At 38.6% G+C, this 24,376-nt stretch overlaps 1 protein-coding gene across 1 annotated transcript; it reads left to right on the top strand.

Moving 5' to 3' along the window:
* Nucleotides 1-623: 623 nt before the first annotated feature.
* On the top strand, nt 624-23,743 carry LOC131846285 (sodium-independent sulfate anion transporter-like). Its single transcript, XM_059195548.1, has 14 exons — nt 624-787; nt 8,774-8,908; nt 9,662-9,732; nt 12,670-12,862; nt 13,873-13,977; nt 14,344-14,462; nt 14,840-14,981; nt 17,495-17,659; nt 18,329-18,490; nt 19,026-19,166; nt 19,573-19,718; nt 21,319-21,522; nt 22,803-22,956; nt 23,523-23,743. The coding sequence occupies exons 1-14, from the start codon at nt 754-756 to the stop codon at nt 23,543-23,545; spliced, it is 1,794 nt and encodes a 597-aa protein (XP_059051531.1). The 5' UTR covers nt 624-753; the 3' UTR covers nt 23,546-23,743.
* The last annotated feature ends 633 nt before the right edge of the window (nt 23,744-24,376 follow it).

Consider the following 24,376-nt stretch of genomic DNA (forward strand, 5'->3'; position numbering starts at 1 on the left):
GGCATGAAATTACAAGTTACACCTAAGTCGTTATGAATGATAATGAACAATTAATCTATAATGTTTGGGGTCCTGGTCATTTGTTTTCAGGCGATTTTCCATAAGGCTGTTTGCATTTTAGTTATTTAAAAAAATTACGAAACACGTTGTATCTACTTACAACATTTTAATAAAATCAGATAAGAGGATAGAAGTACTTTTCTCTAGAGAAGGTTCTGTATTAGAAGACTAGACCCCGTGAAAAATAGCATAAATCAATTAGAGAATTGGCCTCAATTTTATGTCCATATAGATCATAATTTCCACAACGGATATTATTATTCGTATCCAACTTGACCGAATATGTGTTGAATATGGATTGAAATATGATTAAATAATTTATCCATATTTAACAAGCAGACAGTCGACTCTCTAGCCATATTTTTTAAAATGTAAATAATAATTATCATAGCGGCATTAATTTCTCCATCTACGGAAGTTAATTGAGAATAGATGGAGTAGCTACTATCCTCTATCTACGAAACTGCAGACACCATTGGTCAGCTGTCAATGTCACTGTCAAACATGACATTTATCTAGTCGGAACTGTCAGTCAATCTGTCATAACATTGATATTTGTAAATATTGCACATTTTCTTGAATTGTTTATCTATTCAAAAATAATTGATAAACAATAACTACACTAAACATTAACTAATATAGGTTAAATGGCACACAAACATCGTGACTTCTGAAATCTACGGCTAATTCATTATGGATTTAGATGACCCAAGAAGACCATTACTAGGTATGTTAAATCCAATTGTTATATCATTTTTGTCATAAGTATTTAATAATGAATTAAAATAGAAATTAATGGTTTAAATATAGAACATCATAACAAAGAGATAAACATGGTTGTCAAACTTCCTGGTAATGGCATGCTTTTTAATGGATGATGATTGAACGGTGCTTTAGCGCTTCTCATACAATATTTGTATAAATGTACATAATTGTGAATAACATTTATTTATAAGATGAAAAACGTCATGTCTTGCTCATTCTTCTTGTAATGACACTGCATTCCGAATGAGTGGTAGAATAAAAAAAAGTTTATTTGAATAAAAATTGTTTATATTTCTATTTGCCTATACTAATGGTGTAAGGTGGCAGTTGCCGGTGAGATATGAGAGTAAGAGGATGAAGTGGATCAAATCTCTTCTCTTCTCTTTCAGCATATATTAGTCCACTGCTGGTCGTATGCCTCTTGCATAATTTTCCACTCATTCTGTGTTTCATGGATCAAATACAAGGGTAAAATTCTACAGGACTTCATCATGACGGTTTTCAGGGTCATTATATTGTTATGTTAATTTAATGAACAAATTCACCATATAGAAAGGAAATATGATATGATATATGATAATTGTACATACATGCACACACATACACATACTCACAGTTACATACACCCTCACATATACTATTTTGTTGTCTAGTCCGAATTTTTCTAATTCTACTCAAAACTTGTAAAGTGTCAAATTACCCATGAGCCGAGTGTGGGGGCGGAACTCTGTAACAAAGTTTTTCCTAGCACAGATTCCGTTCCATTCTCTTATATTGTTATATTTACAGAATGTTCATTGTTAAAACAATATTGTGAATACTTATAATAGAATGGAATAAATTTTTTTTATTATTATTATTATTAATATATCGCTATCAATGGGGCCTCAAGACCTCATTACAATATATAACAAGCATCTCCTTTCGTAACTTTGTTCCTAGTACTAATTATTGAAACAAATGTTAATAATAACACAATGTTATGGGTACCAAACAACTGATATAAATACATAGATATTTTTAATTAAATACATACATAATATACACAAAAAACCTACCAAGAAGATTCAAACAATCATACTCGTGAATACAAATGTTTGTACAGTGAGCGGAATCGAATATGCAACCATTGAAAGTAGGTTGGCATGCTAAACTACTAGTTCACTGAGGCTGTCAAAGCCAGAATAGTCACAATATCACCCACAATGATTTTCAATAAACCATTTAAGAACTGCGAGCTGAGTTGCTTGGTTTGTAACAATAAAGTAAATTAACAGCAAATTTATTATTATATTAATCTGTTATATTTGTTATAGTGCGCCACCCTCAAATAAGGGGATAAAGACAAGGCAATGGATGATGATATTTGACAAGTGTTGTTAGCATTATTACATGAATAAGAGCCTGGATTTGCTGACATCCTGGTAGCATAGTTTTATAATTTATATTTGTTAAAGAATATATTTATAATTTTTGTATATAAATATATGTATATTACATTTTACCATACATTCAATAAATAATATATGTATTAATAAATTTTTGAAAATATCAATCCTGATAACTTGTTATGGTGTGACTCAATATAATTATTGCGGTATATGTGCATCAACAACACCGGTGGAATTGTTTGACCATTTGGTAACATAACATTTTTCCTGTAAACATTAATTACTGTTCTTTATTATTAATCCCTTCCAAAAGCATAGTAGTTACCTGTGTATTACACAAGACAATTACATTATTAGATCCAATAGCTTCCATTTTTTTGTAAACGCATTGGTTGAAAAGCCACCAGTCAATAACATCTAATCTATACATATCATAAAACACGCGCACATAAGTCACGCGCCACGTCTGTCTGTATGATCGCGATAATTTCAAAAACTACTAAACGTAATTAATCGAGTTCATTCTGAGAAGATGTATAGGTGAAGTTTTTGTACAAACTAATTCAAGTACCTACTCTTGCAAAGGGATAATATATCTCTAGTATTGTATGTTGGACACTCTGCATTTAAGCTCTCGTTCGGGCTGTTGTGCATATAGAGCCGATACTATTAGAGCAGCCAGCTCCACTCAGTAGCGTAGAAGTCTGGTGTCTTCACAGCCTTCAGAGCGACCTCACCGTTCCGAGGGCTTGTATACATTGCTACGAATTCCAGGATCACGTGAGCGGCCGTTTCTTCGCCTTCAAAGCAGCCCCGACAAAGGGGACTGTTTGTAGCACCTGGTGTGTACAAGTGTTTCCTCATAGGACAGTAGCCCGTTATTGTCCCTATCATTGTTCTGAAGACGGGTCGCTAGTATCATATGTAAGTCGTTGTTGAGTTACCTGTGATCCCCACTCCCAAATGTGTTGGTTGGAAGCAAGAGTGGTGTAGAATATGAGTTACAATACGCACGTGTATACAACAGTGCCGGTTCCATTTCGTAATGTTCGAACTAGTGCAATCACGAGGGCTAACGAGCATGCTATGCGGTGCGCCGCCTTGCGCTTTCGAATCTATCGAAGCGTTACTTCAGGTGGGAATCTTGAAAACAAATAATTATATTGTTTTAGTGTTAGAACTAAATGCAGCTGCGAGGTCAGCTTCTTCTTGATTATTATTAGATGACGGCCTCGGCGGTCTAGAGGTTTAGCACATCGCTTTACATCCGATGGTCGCGGCATAGATTCCTCGCATGGTAGATACATTTGTATTCCTGGGTATAATTGTTTGTTTTTTATAGCACAGGGGACAAACGAGCTTGTGTTTCACCTGATGGTAACTGATTACCGCCGCCCATGAGCATCCACCACACCAAGTGCGTTGCCGGCTTATTAAGAAAGAATAAGTTCTTTTCTTGAAGGTTTCAATATCGTATTGATTCCACTATGTGGTTGTGCGTGGTAAAAAGATTCTATAAAACCGCACTGTGGAAGACCGCCATTCATGTAGATCATCGGGATGGCATTTTTTCATGATTTTATTTATGATCAGGATGGATGTTTTTTTATGTTATATATGTATTTACAAAATAAGTATCTAAGTATTTACACCCGTTGTCTAGTACCCATAACACAAATCTGCTTATCGTAGGACTAGATGGCGCTATGTGAATTTTTCAGAGATATTATTAAGTAGTGTTGAGTGCGGTCGAAGTGTCGTATTTTGTTTTAGCCTTCACTTTTATTGTGTCTCCCTGTTGACTTTTCCTTGCTCTGTTTTTTTTCTGGTCTAATAGTGTAAAGCAATTCTCACGTTTGAGCATGGTTTTGTGACTTCACTTTTATTACAGTTATCTTTTGATGACATCTTTTTTGTTTTGTGGTCTTAGGAGGAATGGTTTCTTTTATTCTATGGTTTATTATATTGATACAGTAAGCATAATCCTTTGGTTACTTTATTTTTATTATTTGTGTCCTGCTTATCTTTCATCATGTCATGATTACATAAAATTTTCTTTGTTTCACTACTCGTTTATAATATTTGTTATAATAAAGATAACTCGGAGGTTTTAGTATGTTAAGTGGAGATACAACTGGAGAGGTCGTTGGTACTTATTTTACTGTCTATCTCTAACTCTAACTATCTGTTGGGGTGATAAAGTCACTTGTCTGAAGTAATTCTTGAATTAGTTGCAAGTATCTTCAGTATATTTTGTAAACAATTTATTCATATATGATGATACAAGGTTCGACTTTGTTTGCATTATCTTTAATGGGCGATATAATAAAAACTCTGAATAGAATAGAATAGAAATCTAATATATATTTTTTTGTGTTGAGGTGTTTGTTACCAAACTCTTCCGAAACGGCTTTATCGATTTTTATGAAATTTTCAACATTCAACATTTATTTCATAAAAAATGAGGAATCCTCAATGATAAGGGTGTGATCTCTAAATATGTTTTTTTTATTATGATTTAGCATTGCAAAATACATACAACTTCAACTTTTCACACTTTTACGATTAACCTCTGTTTTTATATCGATATTAGTACTTTAATTTATATGGCAAAATAACGTTTGATGAGTTAGCTAAAATCTGTACAAAAATAAACGTTAGACGTAAGCTCTTTTGAATATATATGTTTTTTTTTCTACTACTGATTCGGAAAGCAGTCTCATCACAAGAAGCATGAGCTAGAAACTTGCGTGTTGAGTCTTTTAAATAAATGTAGTTTTCAATAAGTTTACATTAGCAAGGACTGAGTTATCTGTTCTAAAGGGAGTATATACTGTACTTATATACCAAAATGATATGGCAGTGAAATTATACATGACGTGACATCTATGTTCTCGAGAGTTACCACCAATCCACTAAATATTTTCAATATGTAGTCACAAAAAAATAAATGTTGCTGTCGACCTTCCGACTCGTGCATTTTACTTTTGTTGCTAACCTGAGGTAGGTTGGTAGTCTTATCACATTCGTGCCTATAAAACATATCCTCCGCAAATACCAGTTTTACTTCTCATTTTGAGTTCACTACCCACACCCTTAAGCATTGCGATTAACAAAACAAAATGTTCATAATTTACATCTTAACAAAATCTATATATTTTAAATGCAGATTTATTTTATGTTGTTTTACATTTGATCTCCTTTCAATACAGTATAGTGTACGGTCGCTAGTATTAGGAATGAAACGCAATTCATTAATTTCATAACACGTTTGCTGATTTGACTGGGGCCGACTGCAAGCAGTGCAATTATATGTTTTTAGTATAACAGTACTACCAGCCACCGGATATCACTCACTCAAAGTTGGTTTATGTTTGATTATATGGAGATATTCAGTGGTATACATTAACAACACCAGTATAATCTTGACTGAGCCTTTGCTAGCAATGTACTATCTTAGGTTGATCTCCAGGCGGTTCTCCTTCGAAAGTTATTGTGATAAATTCCTGGTGAATTTGTCACGATGGGCTGATTGATCTGACTTCATGCTCACCTTATCGTCCTCCACAGGTGCCCCGCCATCGTAAACCGTTAGGTCAGGCGGGTGCACTATTCCATTATCATCTATTAAGAAAACCTGTCTACATTTGAGGAGAAGGGGATTGTTAGTAATGTGGACTGATCACCCTATTGCTAGCAATGTATTATATCAGGTTGACTTCCAAGCGGTTTCACCTAGAAACGATCGTAATAAATTTCTTGTGAATTTGCCACGATGGGCTAATTGATTTGATCTCAGTCTCTCATCCTCTACCGGTGCCCCGCCATTCCATTTTCATGCATTAAAAAATATCCTTTTAACATATGCTCCATACAAATTAACTGATTGTTTCTCAAAATTAATAAAATATTCGTCACGACTATTGGAAATTTGCCTAAAATATGACCTCGGTATTTATATCTTAGTATACATTTATATCTTATTTCAATATAATAAACTTCTAACTAGGCCATAAGTACGGTATATGCGTATATTAATTGTCAAGTATTTTGTTATTCAGGGTTATTTAGATAGTCGTTAAACCTCTTCTTTTTTTCCTCGTCTCTTCCTGTTACGCGGGGTCAAATTTCCTAATCTTGAGGCGCCATACATTTCACTGGTAAGCATTGCATGGTTATTTGACAGGTCCAACTCCTTCATGTCCCTATTGACATTAGTCAACCCCGGTAGTGGTCTGCCTCGTACTATACATTGTAGCCATGGAAAAACACTTTTCTAAATTGATTGATGGAAAATTGTGGAAAATGGCAAGAGCTCGACCAACAAGAGCGCGGTTCTTAAGTTATGAATTAATGTATATATTATTTATTTATTGTTGTCGTTTCATCACCATCAATAGATTGTAATGTACCTCTAGATGTGTACAAATACTACGTTCCGCACGTTTAGCGCCATCTAGTCCTAAGCTAAGCAGAACTTGTATTATGGGTACTAGACGACTGATATAAATATATAGATACATTTCTTTTGTAAATACATACAGAATAAATAGTCCCAGACCTATAGTAACAAACATACTCATGAATACAAATCTTTGTACCGAGCGAAGTATTGAACCTGCGACTATTGGAAGTAAACCGGTGCGTTAAAGGGGAATTGGATTGTCAGTAATATGGAGTAATTAACCCATTACTACCAATGTACCATGTCATTGACCTCCACGCGGTTCCCTATAGAAACCATAGTGATAAATTCCTGGTGAATTTGTCACGATGGGCTAACTGACCTGACCTCATGCTCTTCTTATCATCCTCCACTGGAGCCCCGCCAGCGAATACCGTTAGTGCAGGCGGGTGTATTATACCATTATCATCCATACTATGTATAAGACTACCAGGCCGTCTGTAGCTATCCTATTATTTCTAATTGCTGGTACCTGATCCAATATTTATACGGTTTAGTATATACTACAATAAATAATGCGTAGCTTCGCTTTAAATGTACAACGCCTCTTAATACAACTGACGGTAGTACTAGCTCATTAGTGTGTTTACAGCTATAGAATAACCTGTTTGCCTTTACGAAAATTTCATAAATATTTTATACAGCATTGAAAACATACGAATCTAAACTCAATGCAGTCGTAATAGGAGTGATATTGGAGATGAACGGTACTGAATTTTCATTACGGCGTCTGCATAAAAAAAGTTAGTGCTGAAAATGAGTTCGATAATTTATAACAGTGAAGTAACAGGTATTTATAAATATTTGTTTTTTAATGATTTAATTACTGGATAATTATTTAATGATGAAAATAATAGACTTCTATTTGTCTACATAAATAAAAGTTCGTATCAAATTCAAATTCAAATTCAAAAATCATTTATTCATGTAGGACATTTTAGCCGCTTATGAACGTCAAGTTTTTACATTATAATTTTTTTCCCTACCGTCCAGTTCGGTATATAGATCCAATTGAGAAGAACTGGCAAGAAACTCAATTGAATTACTTTTTTTTTTAAATCCAGTTTATTTACAATGCATAGTTATTTATATAGGTGTCTATGTCTAACATTAAATGAAAATCCCGAACATGAAAACTATTGCCATGCACGCTCGTCAATCTATCAAATATATGAAGAATTTTAAGGATGTTTTTTAGGGAATTGAGACTATGATTGGTTCTAAAAAAATCTGGTAAATTCGCCACGATGTATAATTTCGCCCTCATCCTTGCATCCTCTGCTGGTGCTCCGCTAGTCATGCCATATATTATTAACTAGCTACCTGCCCGGCTTCACACAGGTGTACGTGTCTTATACATATAAACCTTCCTCTTGAATCACTCTATCTATTGTTTCTACCTGTCCTTTAAGAAGAAGAGTCAATGGTAAAGACGAGAGCTATATATATAGATTTATAAACAAACAGACTTGCAAGTGGTATTTGTGTACATGCGTTAAGGAATGTATTCTTAAATTTATTACGGAGGTGCATATTTATATTGTATTATAATATATTGGATTGTAGTTTAACATACCACATTACTTCGTATGGTCGCTTCATATTCATGTGTATGATTGTTTGTTACTCTATTTTCTATCTATGTATTTACAAAAAAATTAAGGTGAGCAATATGAGGTCAGGTCAGTTAGCCTATCGGTTCAAATTTACCAGGTATTCATTATGGTTTCCAGGGGGAACCTGACATGGTATAATTGGTACATTAGCAAGGTATGGGATCAGCAATCCAGATTACTAACAATAGCCTACCTATTTTTAGTATTTATATCAGTTGTTTCCTAACCAAACATCATCAAATGTCTGCTTAGCTTGGGACTAGATGGCGCTATGTGGATTGTCCAAGGTTATTATAAGAATTATTAATTTGTGAACAGGTTATGTTCCCCAAAGTCGCAGATTAGCAAGGTATGGGGTCAGCAGCCCACATTTCCCAACCTACCTATTTTTATTTTACCTGCTTAGCTTGGGACTAGATGGCGCTATGTGGATTGTATGTGTATGTATTATATAATTATTATTAATTTGTTAACAGGTTATGTTCCCCAAAGTCGAGGACGGCGCTTGGCGAATAAATTGTGCAGCTTGCAATCCTGGAGGCGGCGGGTGCCCATCACAATATGGCTGCCCAACTACAAGTTGGAGTATCTCGTGCGAGATATCATTGCCGGTAAGACTACCTTGGCTTCTTTTAGACTACCTGTCCCGGCAAACGTTTTTTGCTATATATATTAATAACGCTATAAAAAAATAGGGTTTGGTGATAGAAGGGTGAAACATTAGGGTTGTATGTATTTTTTAATGACACATAATAAAAATATTTTGCCCAAAAAATAAAAAAATAATGTCAGGGGTGGACAACCCTTATCACTACACCTAGTATGAAAAATAGATAGTAGCCGATTCTCAGACCTACTGAATATGCATATAATTTTCATAAAAATTGGTCAAGCCGTTTCAGAGGAGTATGGTACTAACGTGTGACACGAGAATGTTATATATAAGATATAAATAAAATTGGAGTGTCTGTTTGTAATATTGAAATAACCGTTTTTTACTAGCATATGAATATAAATACGGTACATACACCAAAATAACATTTTTTTACAAATTCTGTTTGTCTGTTTGTTTGTCTGGCTAATCTTTGAAATGGCTGGACCGATTTTGACTGGACTTTTTTTGATAAGTAGCTGATAACTAACTAACCTAACTAACATACAAACTTTCAGCTTTAATATTATTATAGATATAATGATATTTTAACAGAATATGTTATCGAATGTGGTTATAATATTTGACATATTGTGTTAAAATTTCATTCTTTGATCGTCCATCCGTTAACTACACAAACAGATGTACAAACAGGAAGTTATCGCCTTTAGTCTGTTAATATTTTATAATATGTAAAGATATATGATTTCAGGTATAACTGTTGGCTTGACGTCCATACCACAAGGTATAGCATACGCTCTCGTTGCTGGTCTACCACCACAAGTAAGTACCCACTGTGTGTAAATGTGTGTACTATTGAATAAAAGCAGTAAAGATAAACATCATTACAAGTATAAAAACAAAGTGGTGTGTCAGTTGTCGCCGTCTGTCACGAGGGACGGACAGATAGCGAGAGGGATGGACAGACAGCGACAGCGACTTTGTTTTATAATATGTATGCTTAAACCGAGCAGCCAGAATCTTGAAACTACGCAACAGATTTTGGTGCGGGTTATCTCTCTTATAGCATATAGAGTGATTCAAGAGGAAGGTTTATATATATAATACATGTACACCCATGCAATGATCATCTGGATGAATGGCGGCGAGTAGCTAGTAGAAAATAAAAGTTTTTATTCATGAAGATCTATTATACACTCATGATATGCCAAATCTACCGTAAGTTCGGAGTGCTTTCGAGAAATAGAAATAGAAATAATCTTTATTCAAATAAACTCATTACAAGCACTTTTTAATAGTCATATTTTGATTCTACCACTCATTCGGAATGCAGATTCATCACAAGAAGAATGAGTAAAAAAACTTGTGTGTTGCTCTTTTTGAATAGATGTTTTTTTTTATATAATAATCGTACACTATACCAAATAAGAGGCATACGATAATCAACATAGTAATCAGATAATATTGTCAGTGCTATGGATTTAAAGTTTTTCTATAAAATCATTATTGTCGTTAACGAATTCTTGAATTTTTATAGTAAGCTTTTTTGCAAAGGAAGTGTTTCATATGACATTATAAATCTTTTTTCAGGCATATTTATAACAGACAGAGATGAGTTTATATATACTGATAAGAAACTCAACTCTTATTCAGTTTAGTTAAAATATTTACTGTGAGCAGAGACTTTTTGAGTCGTTAGGATTAATCCCCTCATAGGATAAGAAAAAAATGTATACAAATATAATATTAGATAGAGGAAAGATTATAGTATTAGATTTATTGGTCCAAAACTACTGTACCGATTAAAAATTCTTCTATCTTGTAAGATAAATCAACTCTATGTACTAGTAAAAGTATGTATTATAATAAAATAACAATTTTTCAGCATTAATTTAACTATGTTTCTAACACAATTCACTTTAGCATTTTACCAGCACATCCTGGGTTCAAAGACCGAATGCTGTGAATTTTTCGGACCACTCTAATGCTGTTGGCAGCAGCTGGCCTTTACAGCTTCACCGGACGATAGGGGGCGAGTGCAGATGGCACTCCAAACCCGCGGAAGGACTTATGGAGCGGCTGAAGGCCAACTCCTGCCTGACGGATACGACTTTAGTCTGAGGGCACCACTAGGGGTTCGAACCTCGGCTCAGGCCGTCGTAATTCAGATCCCCGTTTGAATCGATCCCCCGGGATCGATCGGAGGGGCGCCCGGGGGCGCCGGTGTGGAGCGCCCGGGCGCGCGCAGGTGCACGGTTGAATACGCGATATTGTGTGTTTGAGGTCGTCGTGTTCGCCGGCGAGGACGGTGTCATGTGTGTGTGTAAAAGTGTGGTCGGGGTGGAACGGGTGGGCCCGTGGGGAGGTTACCTGCCGTTATGGTGTCGTCGGGGTCAATGAGAACGTGCCTCGGGCGACGTTGTCGCATATTACTCTCCTCGATGCGTTGACCGCACTGACTACAAGCGGGTTAGGGTGGGATTGGGCAGAGTCGAAGTAGCGTCGAGACGCTTCCTTCATAAACTGCTTGATGGAGGGCAGATTAAGGTCGCGGTGGAGATCTACGCTACGAACGAACCACGGCGCACCAGTGGCTCGACGCAGAAACCTATTCTGTATAATCTGTAGTCTGTTTATAATCTGCAGTCTGTTAAGTTTGCCGTGGCTTACAAAACCCTCCCTTTTATACAGAGAAGATATGAGTGGGGGTTATACGCAACTAGTTTAAGAGACCGAGTAATAATGAAACTACCTTCATTTAATATTTAAAAAAAATCAGATTTTACGACAATATCGATGTGGGTTCACAGTCTTTAGAATCTAGGTTAATTCAGGTATAGCGATTTAGCACACCTTACTTCCGATGGTCGCGGGTTCAGTACCTGACATGATGCAAATATTTGTATTCAAGAGTATGATTGTTTGTATCGGTCTGGGTGTTTTCTACGTATGTATATATTTACAAGAAAAAACCAAGTATTCAATCAGTTGTCTAGTATCCATAACACAAGTTCTGCTTATACAGAGACTAGATGGCGCTGTGTAAATCGTCCAAGGTTTTTTATTATAATTATTATTATGCCTAAGTGGTTCTGATGAAATAAATGTATATAAATGATTTCTCTATCTAATATATAATACCAAATACTATATAATAAATAGTTTTTATATATCACTCAGGTTATATAAAATAAGATATCATACTTTTATCTCTAAGCACATAGATGGCTTAATGTGAATTAATTTCATACTGTATGTCTAGGATTAGACTTAGATAGAAATTAGAATTTTGTGTCGTCTGTTAGTTATAATAAAGTATAAATTGACATGGAGAAAAATATTACAACTATGTTTTATAGCCTTTATTATTTGCAGAACTATGTCGACTATAAAATAGATGTTATGCGGATGAAATGTGTGACTCGTTCTTATCTATACATATTAATAAAATTGGGGTGTCTGTTTGTAATATTGAAATAACTTTCTTTTACTACATGCATATGAATATAAATACGGTACATACACCAAAATAACATTTTCTGCAATTCTTGTCTGTCTGTCTGTATATATATTTTTGTAAATACATACATAATATACAAAGAGAACACCCATACTGATACAAACAATCATACATATGAATACAACTGTTGGAACCCGCGACAGCAGTGTGCAAAGCAGTGAGCTAAACCGCTAGACCACCGAGGCCGTCGAATAAAGATTCTATTTCTGTTAGGTATATCATCTGCCTCTATGTTGCAGGTTGGTCTGTACTCCAGCATATTTCCAGGCATCATGTACGCAATATTTGGAAGCTGCAGGGACGTGACTGTCGGTCCCACGGCCATACTGTCCGCGCTGTTAGCTAAGTACGTGGCTAAGAGTCCCGACTTTGCCTATTTAGCCTCATTCCTATCCGGATGTCTTATATTGCTCTTGGGGGTTTTGCAACTTGGTAAGTTGTTTTTTTTATTTTTTATGGCGTAATTAATACCGTACAATAATCGAGTTTAATGACATATGACATTCAGCCAGCTAAGTTTTAAGTTACATATTTATGGCTACGTATCTTCTATATTCATATACCCATCTCTTCATATTGAATACGAGCTGAGTTTCTTGTCAGTTCTTCTAATCTTGAAATCATTCCGAACTGACGGTAGATTTGACATATCATAAGAGTCTGTAATAGACCTACATGAATAAAGATATTTTGAATTGGAATATAAATATCTCATAAAATTTGCAAAATGCAATTTTGTCTAAATAATTATAGTATAAACTAATTTAAAAATGAGAAATAGAATTATACAATGAAAGTAGACTTAATACAACTTAAGAAGTAGTGCATTAGTATAAGGGGGCGGCCATAAATTAAGTGAGGTGTTTTTTTTTAATTTTCTGTGGACCAAAATAGTATATTTTTTTGTTTCAATAAAAAAATTATGTGATATTTGCCGAGACCCCTCTCTCTCCAACGTAAGATTAGATGAGATTTGACTCGACCCCCTCCCCCCCTTAAACATCTCACATAATTTATAGACGCCCCCTAATGTAATGTGTTTTTTTGATTTTATAAGTTTTTTGAGACTATATTTGCGATCGCAAATAGCCGTTCAAAAATAAATTATAAAATTAAAATCTGGAACGTTACCCATGGAACATTGATATTGTTTTGTTTTACTTTATATACATTCTTTCACTTCTTCTCGAACATTCCGTGACGTCCCTATTAAATTCAGTGCACAATAAATTCTAACCATATTTTATTAAATTACTATAAAATTAAACTCTTGAATAATATTAAAAAAAACTCCAATAAAACAGACAAGTTTTAAAGATTTAATCATACATAGGAACGGAAGACGTCCAACAGCGACTTTGGACATGTAATGATTATAAAATTAAACATTGCAATATTTCTTCAGAAAACAGACTATATAAGTGTTTTTAATGATATTTCAGGTTTTCTTTTGGACTTCATATCGAAGCCGGTTATAAGTGGTTTTACAACCGCTGCAGCGCTGCAAATAGCCGCTGCACAACTCAAGACACTATTCAGGGTCGAAGGTGTGTATTTTATTTTTGTCTTCTCTAACATCTATACATTCAAAGAAATCGTAATTGTTCACTGTCTGTTTACATTAAAAATGCCTTTTCTATTCTATTCTACACTCATTTATAGGGTGTTTTTTTAATAGATGATAATGGAATGGTGCACCCGCCTGCGCTAACGGTTTACGCTGGTGGGGCACCAGTGGAGGATGATAAGATGAGCATGAAGTCAGGTCAGTTAGACCATTGTGACAAATTTACACGGAATTTACCACGATGGTTTCCAGGGGGAATCGCGTGGAGGTCAACCTGACATGGTACATTGCTAGCGATGGCATCATTAGTCCACATCACTAACACACCTTCCCCTCTCATTTACAGGGTCATCAGGCAACACGTTTATAGACGCATTGATAAATTTCTTCAAGAACATCAAGACGGCGCATTTTTGGGACTCCGTGCTCGGTATAGCCAGTATCGTGGCGTTATTACTGCTTAAGGTAAATTGTTTTTTTTGTATTAATATTTTTCCCTACAATGTCCCATAACCCTATGGTAAAACATTGTATTTTTTCTTTTAAGAAAGCCTAAGGGATTGTTAGTAATGTGAGTTTTCACTCCATCCCTAATAATGTACCAAGTCCAATTGACCTCTATGCAATTCCCTCCGGAAACCATCGTGATAAGTTTTTGGGTTTGTCACGATGAGCCAACTGACCTGACTTTATTCTCATCCTATCATCTACCATTGCCCCGCCAGCACATGCAGTTAGCACAGGCGGATGCAAAATTACGTAATCATCCTCCAAAAAAATGTGTTTACACAGCCATGTCTGTTTGTTTTTTATATTGTTTAAACCGATGTATTGGTTGGCAGCGGTTGCCCACGCGTGGGAGTAGCCTGTGGGCCGCGCTGGCGCTGAATGTAGCGCGAGCACGTAATGCGCTTGTTGTGCTCGCGTGCTCGCTGCTCGCCGCCGGGCTGCACGCACGCGGGATAGTACCCTTCGCACTCACTGGTACCTACTTTTACATACTACATTATTTTTATGACAGCCTAGTAGTATTGGATGTCTTATTAGAGAATATTTATAAGTTACTAACTACTCGGCCCTGCTTCGCACGGGCGTACATGTATTATATATATAATGACATTTAAAGTTTATTATATATATATATAATATATATATATATACACTTGTTTTTGCACGATCCATTTTTATGTTATTTCTATTGACAGCTCCCTTTGACATATCAACAGCGCGGAACGCGCCAAAATTTGAATTGTTGAAATATTTAATTATATTATTATAAAGAATTTCTTTATATATATATATATAACCATCTTCTTGAGTCACTCTATCTATTAAAAAAAACCGCTTCAAAATCCGTTGCGTAGTTTTAAAGATTTAAGCATACATAGGGACAGACAGCGACAGCGACATTGTTTTATACTATGTAATGTGCTCGCTGCTCGCCGCCGGGCTGCACGCGCACGTGATAGTACCCTTCGCACTCACTAGTACCTACTTTTACATACTATTTTATTTTGATGACAGTCTAGTAGCTTAGTACGCCGCAATAGGGGTCTTTTAAAAATTATGCTCGCGTGCTCGGTGCTCGTCGCCGGTATGCAAGCACGTGGGATAGTACCCTTCGCCCTCATCGGCACCTTCTTATCTGTTACATACTACATTATTTTTATGACAGCCTAGTAGTTTAGCACGCCGTATTAGGGACTTTTATAAATTATTCTCGCGTGCTCGCTACATGCCGCCGGGCTGCACGCGCGCGGTATAGTACCCTTCGCACCTACTGGTACCTACTTTTACATACTACATTATTTTTATGACAGCCTAGTAATATTGAACCTCGTATTAGAGGACATTTATAAGTTAAGTTCTTGTGCTCGCTGCTCGCCGCCGCGCTGCACACACGCGGGATTGTACCTTTCATTCTCACCGGTACCTACTTAACTTTTACATACTACTATATTTTCTTGACCGCCTAGAAGTTTAGTACGCCGCAGTCAGAGTCTTTTATAAATTATGACACACCCTTCGCATTCACCGGTGGTATCTAATTATCTGTTACATACTACATTATTTATGACAGCCTAGTAGTTTAGCAGGCCGCAGTAGGGGCGTTTTATAAATTATGCTCGCGTGCTCGCTGTTCGTCGCCGTACTGCACGCGCGCGGGATAAGTACCCATCGCACTCACCGATACCTACTTATCTGTTACATACTACATTATTTATGACAGCCTAGTAGTTTAGCAGGCCGCAGTAGGGGCGTTTTATAAATTATGCTCGCGTGCTCGCTGTTCGTCGCCGTACTGCACGCGCGCGGGATAAGTACCCATCGCACTCACCGATACCTACTTATCTGTTACATACTACATTATTTTTATGACAGCCTAGTAGTTTAGCACGCCGTATTAGGGGCTTTTTACATGCTCGCGTGTTCGCAACTCGCTGCCGGGCTACGCGCGGGATAGTTTCGCACTCACCGGTAGTACTTATCTTTTACACACTACTTTATTTTCATGACAGCCTAGTAGTTTAGCAGGCAGAAGTAGGGGTCCTTTAAAAAATAATATTTAATAAGTAAGATATATTATATATATGAACATTATTAAGGTTCTATGACCAAAGATATTTCTGTCTGTGTGTTAAATAAATGATAGTCTGTGTAATGTTTTATTTTCGTTTTAATGTATTATTTATGAATAATTAAAAAAAGATTATTAAATAGAAATAGAAATAATCTTTATTCAAATGAACTCATTACAAGCACTTTTGAATAGTCATATTTTGATTCTACCACTCATTCGGAATGCCAGAAGAATGAGCAAGAAACTTGTGTGTTGCTCTTTATAATAGTTTTTTTATATAAATAATTACTGTAATTATATCAAGTAAGAGGCATGCGATAATTAACATAGAAATCGCTACACACTCATTATTAGTGTAATCAGATAATATTGTCAGTGCTATGGATTTAAAGTTTTCTATAAAAAATATTAATATCGTAAACGAATTCTTCCTTTTTTGCAAAGGAAGTGCTTTATTTGACATTTAAATCTTTTTTCTGGCAGATTTATAACAGACTCTGGTATTTATTGTAAAACCTTACGCAATTGCCATAAAACGTATTACTAACTTTAGCCAAACGACATTTAGGTAAAATCAGTTTATTATTGTTACGTAAGCTTTTATTAGTGCAATCACTATCTCTTTTGTAAGTGTCTATATTCTTCCTGGCATACATGATATTTTCATAAATATATTGAGAAGCAACGCTGAGGATATTAGATTCCTTAAAGCACTCTCGTAAAGACTACCTGGAACCCATACTATAAATGGAGAATTATCTTTCTGCACTCCTCTATATAAACTATAAGTGTGGCCAAATTCCATACTCCTCAGTAAGCGTAATTTTCGTAAAAAGAACTACAGTTTTTGCTTCATGTATTATATAATGATGTCAAATCTATAGTCAAAGAGCAATGCCAATTTGGATTTTTTTAGGTAAAATCGAAGGCGGTCTCCCCCACTTCGGTCTGCCACCGTTCAGTACCACTGTTGGTAACAGCACGCTTAATTTCGAAGACATGCTGTCGGTGTTTGGTCCCGAAGGTCTCGTGATGCCCCTCGTTGCTGTACTGGAGAGTATCGCTATTGCAAAGGCTTTTGGTGAGTGCGTATTCACTGAGTGCTTTTTTATGTTTTAGTTGACCAGACAAATAATTTATTGGAAATTAATATTGTTTGCACGCGATAGTTTAATTTTATTTCATAATAGTACTTTTTATTCCACAGATTGGGTTATTTTTATATTCCAAGAATCTATTTTATTTTGTACTAGCTGCACCCGCGACTATGTCCGCCGGGAATTTAACTTTATTTATCTAAAATAAAAGTTAAGTTACTCGTTATTATATCAGCTACCTGCCAAAAAAAGTCCCGTCAAAATGTCCAACCATTGCAATTATAATTAATTTCTATATTTAGATGCACATTCTTTCCTGTGTGAAATATTCGTACGTGTAAAGGTGGTCTTATCACGTTCATCATCATCATTATCATCATCATCTCAGCCGGGAAGACGTCAATTGCTGAACAAAGGCTCCCCCAAAAATCTCCAGAATGATCTGTCCTGCGCTGCGCGCATCCAAAGCCTTCCAGCGATTTTGACCAGATCGTCGGTCCACCTTGCTGGAGGCCTTCCCATGCTGCGTCTTCCGGTCCGCGGTCGCCACTCGAAGACTTTACTGCCTCTTATTGTCTTATCATGTTAACACGTTTAATTAATCATTTTTATCCTTCTAATTGCCATCTCCACCTGTCTCCCTCTGTTTGCAGCTGGTGGCGCGGCGGTGGACGCGACGCAGGAGATGGTGGCAGTGGGCGCCTGCAACCTGATGGCTTCCTTCGCGCAGGGCATGCCGGCAACTGGATCCTTCACACGGACGGCCCTCAACCGAGCCGCCGGCGTTGCCACTCCTGCCGGTTCGCTCGTTAAAGGTAACTTCACCTGGGATTCGAACCCGTATTCGTTATGTACTACGGTGTTACGTATTAGTTATGAAGGCAATTTGGAGATAAAGTACTAGGATAGCAGAAGGATATAAGAAATGAAGAGGTGATTAAGTGGGTGATATTATTCACTCAAAATAATTTGTGGATAAAGTATTAGGATAGCAGAATGTTATAAGAAGTGAAGAGGTGATATTGTAGAAAGTCACAAAACAATTTGCAGAAAAAGTACTAAGATAGCAGAAGTATATAAGAAGAGGTTATATTTTTGATGCGCGCTTTTTCTCTTTCTCCTTGTTTTTTCTTACATTTACATGCTTATTCTTTTCTGCGTGTAAGAATGAACACAAAAAAGTAGTTAAATGTGATCTTTCACGATTAGTTGGCTGTCCCTCGCGTAATCGCGCGCGTTTCTGATCGCGAATGAAACATTTACCATTGACAAACGAAAAAGTTACTGCTTTTCTTGTATCTTTTTCTTTGCAGACCATAAAGTGTTTATTTTTATTTTGTTTGTGCGCAGCGTCCATCGTGTTGTTAGCAGTCACGCTGTTGGCGGAGGCGTTCTACTTTATACCGCGCACGGCGCTGGCGGCAGTCATCATCGTGGCGATGATGTCCATCATCGACTTCTCTATAGTGATGACGCTGTGGAGGAATAACAGTATGCAACTAATATATTTTGTTAAGTAGATGCTAGCAAAGTGAGAATTCCTCTTGTCTTATGGATACTCCGTTAAGAAGGTGATTTATTATGCATCTTTTTAATGCCTAATAGGTCCACCATCTATCACCATAGGGAGAGCCTGGTGAGTGCCGCGGTGATAGATGGTGGACACATTTTTAACCTTTTCCCTCTAACCCAAATACACGAGTGTTTTTTTCATTTCTTTAATGGGTGTCAATGGAACGGTACACCCGCCTGCGCTAACGGTCACACATACGGCGGGGGCGGCGGGGCGGGGTCGAGTGCGATAAGATGGGCGTCACGAGGTCCGGCCGTTAGCACTACTAACAATCTCCTTCCTCCTAATGGAGCGTGTTGATAACGTGGGGTTGTATTGTGTCAGAGGGCGAGGTGTTGTCGTGGGCGGCGGCGGCGGCGGCGGGGGCGGCCGCGGGGCTGGAGGTGGGCGTCGCGGCCGGCGCCGCCGCCGACCTGCTGCGGCTGCTGGCCGCCGCCGCCAGGCCCGCCCTGCCGCTACACCACTACAAGGTCCACACTCACACACTACGGCGGGGGCGGGGGCGGGGGCGGGGGCGGGGGCGGCCGCGGGGCTGGAGGTGGGCGTCGCGGCCGGCGCCGCCGCCGACCTGCTGCGGCTGCTGGCCGCCGCCGCCAGGCCCGCCCTGCCGCTACACCACTACAAGGTCCACACTCACACACTACGGCGGGGGCGGGGGCGGGGGCGGCCGCGGGGCTGGAGGTGGGCGTCGCGGCCGGCGCCGCCGCCGACCTGCTGCGGCTGCTGGCCGCCGCCGCCAGGCCCGCCCTGCCGCTACACCACTACAAGGTCCACACTCACACACTACGGCGGGGGCGGGGGCGGGGGCGGGGGCGGGGGCGGGGGCGGCCGCGGGGCTGGAGGTGGGCGTCGCGGCCGGCGCCGCCGCCGACCTGCTGCGGCTGCTGGCCGCCGCCGCCAGGCCCGCCCTGCCGCTACACCACTACAAGGTCCACACTCACACACTACGGCGGGGGCGGGGGCGGGGGCGGGGGCGGGGGCGAGGCTGGAGGTGGGCGTCGCGGCCGGCGCCGCCGCCGACCTGCTGCGGCTGCTGGCCGCCGCCGCCAGGCCCGCCCTGCCGCTACACCACTACAAGGTCCACACTCACACACTACGGCGGGGGCGGGGGCGGGGGCGGGGGCGGGGGCGGGGGCGGCCGCGGGGCTGGAGGTGGGCGTCGCGGCCGGCGCCGCCGCCGACCTGCTGCGGCTGCTGGCCGCCGCCGCCAGGCCCGCCCTGCCGCTACACCACTACAAGGTCCACACTCACACACTACGGCGGGGGCGGGGGCGGGGGCGGGGGCGGGGGGGGCGGGGCTGGAGGTGGGCGTCGCGGCCGGCGCCGCCGCCGACCTGCTGCGGCTGCTGGCCGCCGCCGCCAGGCCCGCCCTGCCGCTACACCACTACAAGGTCCACACTCACACACTACGGCGGGGGCGGGGGCGGGGGCGGGGGCGGGGGCGGCCGCGGGGCTGGAGGTGGGCGTCGCGGCCGGCGCCGCCGCCGACCTGCTGCGGCTGCTGGCCGCCGCCGCCAGGCCCGCCCTGCCGCTACACCACTACAAGGTCCACACTCACACACTACGGCGCCCCCTCCGATCCATCCCCCGCCCGATACAATAGAATAGAAAATCATTTATTCAAATAATTAATTAATTTGAGCACTTTTGAATAGTCATAACATTTTATTTTAATCTACCGCTCATTCGGAAAGCTGTCTCATCACAAGAAGAACGAGCAAGAAACTTGTGTGTTGCTCTTTTAAATAATCCTTGTAAGATCACATTTTATAAGTCGAAACGTGTGACTACAAACTACCAAGCGGCACTAATTTATAGAGTCAAATATAAATACACAGTAAGGTTAAATTAGTCGTAGTGATAAGAGCGGATCAGTCCCTACGAGCAGCACTCGTTCACGAGTATGACGTATGAGCCAGCCATTATTGCGCTCGACCATATTTTAGGGCGCCCAATGACCCAATTCAAACATATAACGTAAGTATGTATATCAGTTGTCTGGTACCCATAACACAAGCTCTGTTAGTTAGGTTCTGGATGGCGCTGTGCGAATTATTTTTTTTTTTTAAGGTGGGGAATGTGGACTGTATGTCTTTAACGCTGACGGGGACAGTGAGCTACGCCTGCGCAGAGTGGCTCCCACGGTCGGTTCGACGTGTGGTCCACTCGCCACACTCGTCACATCCACCACACTTGCCACACTCGTCACACTCGCCACGCCTGCTCGTATTGGACGGGCGACACGTGTACAGTGTCGATGTTGGTGTCGCTGAGGTGCGTCATTTTATACCATTATCGTTCTATCATAAACATTCTACATACATATGTACATACATACACATTAATTTAAAGTTTATTCTGAGTACACAATACATTTACGAGAACGAAATAAAATTGTGAATTTGTCGCGTTGTACTAATTGACCTGAGTTCATGCTCATCTTATCATCCTCCACTGGTGCCCCATGAGCGTAAAACGTTAGGGCAGGCGGGTGAACCATTCCATTATCATCAATTAAAAACCCATGGTTATGCCAAGCTTGACCCATGTACGTTAAAGTACATATAGACCCCTACTAATTGTTTTTCTACTTCTTGTCCCCTCTGTAAGCACTCTCCCCTTTCTGGGGATACAATATTGATACTTCAAGAAAAGAGTTTATTCCTTCCTAAAAGGCCGGCAACGCACTTGCAATTCCCCTGGTGTTGCGGGTGCTCATGGGCGATGGTAATCACTTACTTTGAGGTGAGCCGCAAGCCGACTTCGGTTGTTCCCTATGCTATAAAACAAAAAAAATAGACAATTTCACTCTGAGAAAAGGTGGTAATCACTTACCATCAGGTGAGCCACAAGAACGGTTATCCCCTTGGGGGAAGGGGATTGTTAATAATGTGGACTAATGATCCCATTGCTAGCAATGTACCATATCTGGTCGACCTCCACGCGGTTCCCTCTGGAAACCATCCTGATAAATTCCCGGTGGATTTGTCATGTTGGGCTAACTGATCTGACTTCATGTTCAACCTATCACCTTCCACTGGTGCCCCGCCAGCGTAAACTGTTATCGCAGGCGGGTGCACCATTCCATTATCATCCTCTAAAAAAAGATGGTTGTCCCGTATGCTATAAAAGTAGTAAAACGTGACAAGTTCTCTCTGAGATCGTTGTCCTCTATGCTATAAAAAATAGACTACACTCTGACAAATGTGATATTTTGTTCTAGAATCTTCTATCTGTGATACTAGAGTTAGAGAAGGAAGCATACGTGTTCTGTAAATGTTATTATTATAACATCCGAAAGATTATTTGTCCCCTATGCTATTAAATATTCCCTCTTAAAAGGCCGGCAATGCACATGCAATTCCCCTGGTGTTCATGGGCGGTGGTAACCACTTACCATCAGGTGAGACACAAGAGCAGTGGTCCTCTATGCGATAAAAATAGTAAAACGTGACAAGTGAAAAGTCACACTGATAAAATGAAAGATCGTTGTCCATTATGCTATAAAAAAAAATAGACAATATCACTCTGACATTTTGATATTTTTGTTCTAGAATCTTCTATCTGTGATACTAGAGTTAGAGAAGGAAGGATTCGTGTTCCTTCTGTGGAACTTTCCAGACAAGTGCCGCAAGCTGTTCGAAGAGTTACGACCAGAGTTTGAGAACAAGTTTGTCTCCGGTCCTAGTATAGATCAACATGTCTTAGGTATGTTTATTTCTATTATTTTCCATTTTTACACCTTCACACGATAGTTGTGGGTTTGATTCCTTGCATGATGTAAACATTTGTATTCACAAGTATAATTGTTTGTACTGCTCTGGATATTGTCTATGTGTATTATGTATGTATTTAAAAAAAAATGTTGTCTAGTATCTATAACACAAGCTTTGCTTACCGTGGGACTAGATGGCGCTGTGTTAATTGTCCAGGGGCCAGGAATTGTTTATCTTATATTTATTATATTTTATATGTTGTGTTCATGTAATTTAATCATTAAATATTTTTTATATAATTTATTAGTTATACACTATTTTAGTTAGTTGTTAACACTCAGACCGATACAAACAATCATACCCATGAATATTTGCGAGGAATCGAATCCGCGACCATCGAAAGTAAAGCAGTGTACTAGTAGTAGTACAGCAAGTAAACCACTAGACTACCGAGGCCGTCAATACATCAATATATCGTCAATATATCAGATAATTATATATAATTATTAAGACTGATTTGTTGTCAAAAGTAATTAATTAATAAAATTTAATTTACAGGTTTGGACATTTTAAGAAGATAATGCTTTAAGATTTAACCTTTATTATTTAATAGTAAGGTTTAAATTAATTAGAAAAATGTGAGTAATTGGTGCTTTTTTATACTGGCAACGCCGGTAAGTCTGTTACTAGAGTTCCCACCGGTACTATATTATATAGTATCTTACTATATTTTAGTAAATTATACTTGGAACGGATAGAAAAATATTTTTTCATTATTAGTATAAAATAGGTAGGTGTACCTACTACTTTCTTTACAAAAATTATTAAAAGTTTCAAAACTAAAAACGAAATATATTATTTTTTATTGTAAAAATGTGCCACAACTTGTTCAACAAAAATGTTTCAAATTACCTATTAAAAAAAAGTTTCTGATCTAAAAACGAATTTAAAAAACTTTTTTTTATATTTTCATAATATGACATAGTGTTACGACATTATGTCCAAGCAAAATGTATTTTTTTAAATAGATAATACTACCTACCTACCTACTGTACATATGCCTATTTAAAAAAAATTAATAGTTTCAAAACTAAAGACGAAGAATATTATTTTAAAGTGGTATAATGTTGCCACATTATGTTCAACACAACAAATTTATTCATTCATACACACACTTGTCTGGTTAGACAAGTGTGTGTATGAATGAATAAATTATAAAATTGTTGTTATTTCAAAAATTTAAATTAAAATATAACTATATCGTAGCGCAATTAAAGTACTTAATTGGTCATTTACATGATTATTGATCAGAGACCAATATCTTTGGTCACTATACCAAAAGTCGAAGTCGAGAAATTTTGCCATTGATTATAGAGAAATATAACGTAAAATAATATTATTGTTAATAATAA

This window comes from Achroia grisella, unplaced genomic scaffold, assembly GCF_030625045.1.
Source record: "Achroia grisella isolate CSIRO2021 unplaced genomic scaffold, CSIRO_AGI_Agris_v1 utg509, whole genome shotgun sequence".
Taxonomy (NCBI): Eukaryota; Metazoa; Arthropoda; class Insecta; order Lepidoptera; family Pyralidae; genus Achroia; species Achroia grisella.

Coding starts and splice junctions, on each gene's coding strand:
- LOC131846285 (XM_059195548.1), top strand. CDS start 754: ATGGATTTAGATGACCCAAGAAGACCATTACTAG. Junction 9,733..12,669: donor TTGCTGGTCTACCACCACAA/GTAAGTACCCAC, acceptor TCTATGTTGCAG/GTTGGTCTGTACTCCAGCAT. Junction 12,863..13,872: donor CTTGGGGGTTTTGCAACTTG/GTAAGTTGTTTT, acceptor ATGATATTTCAG/GTTTTCTTTTGGACTTCATA.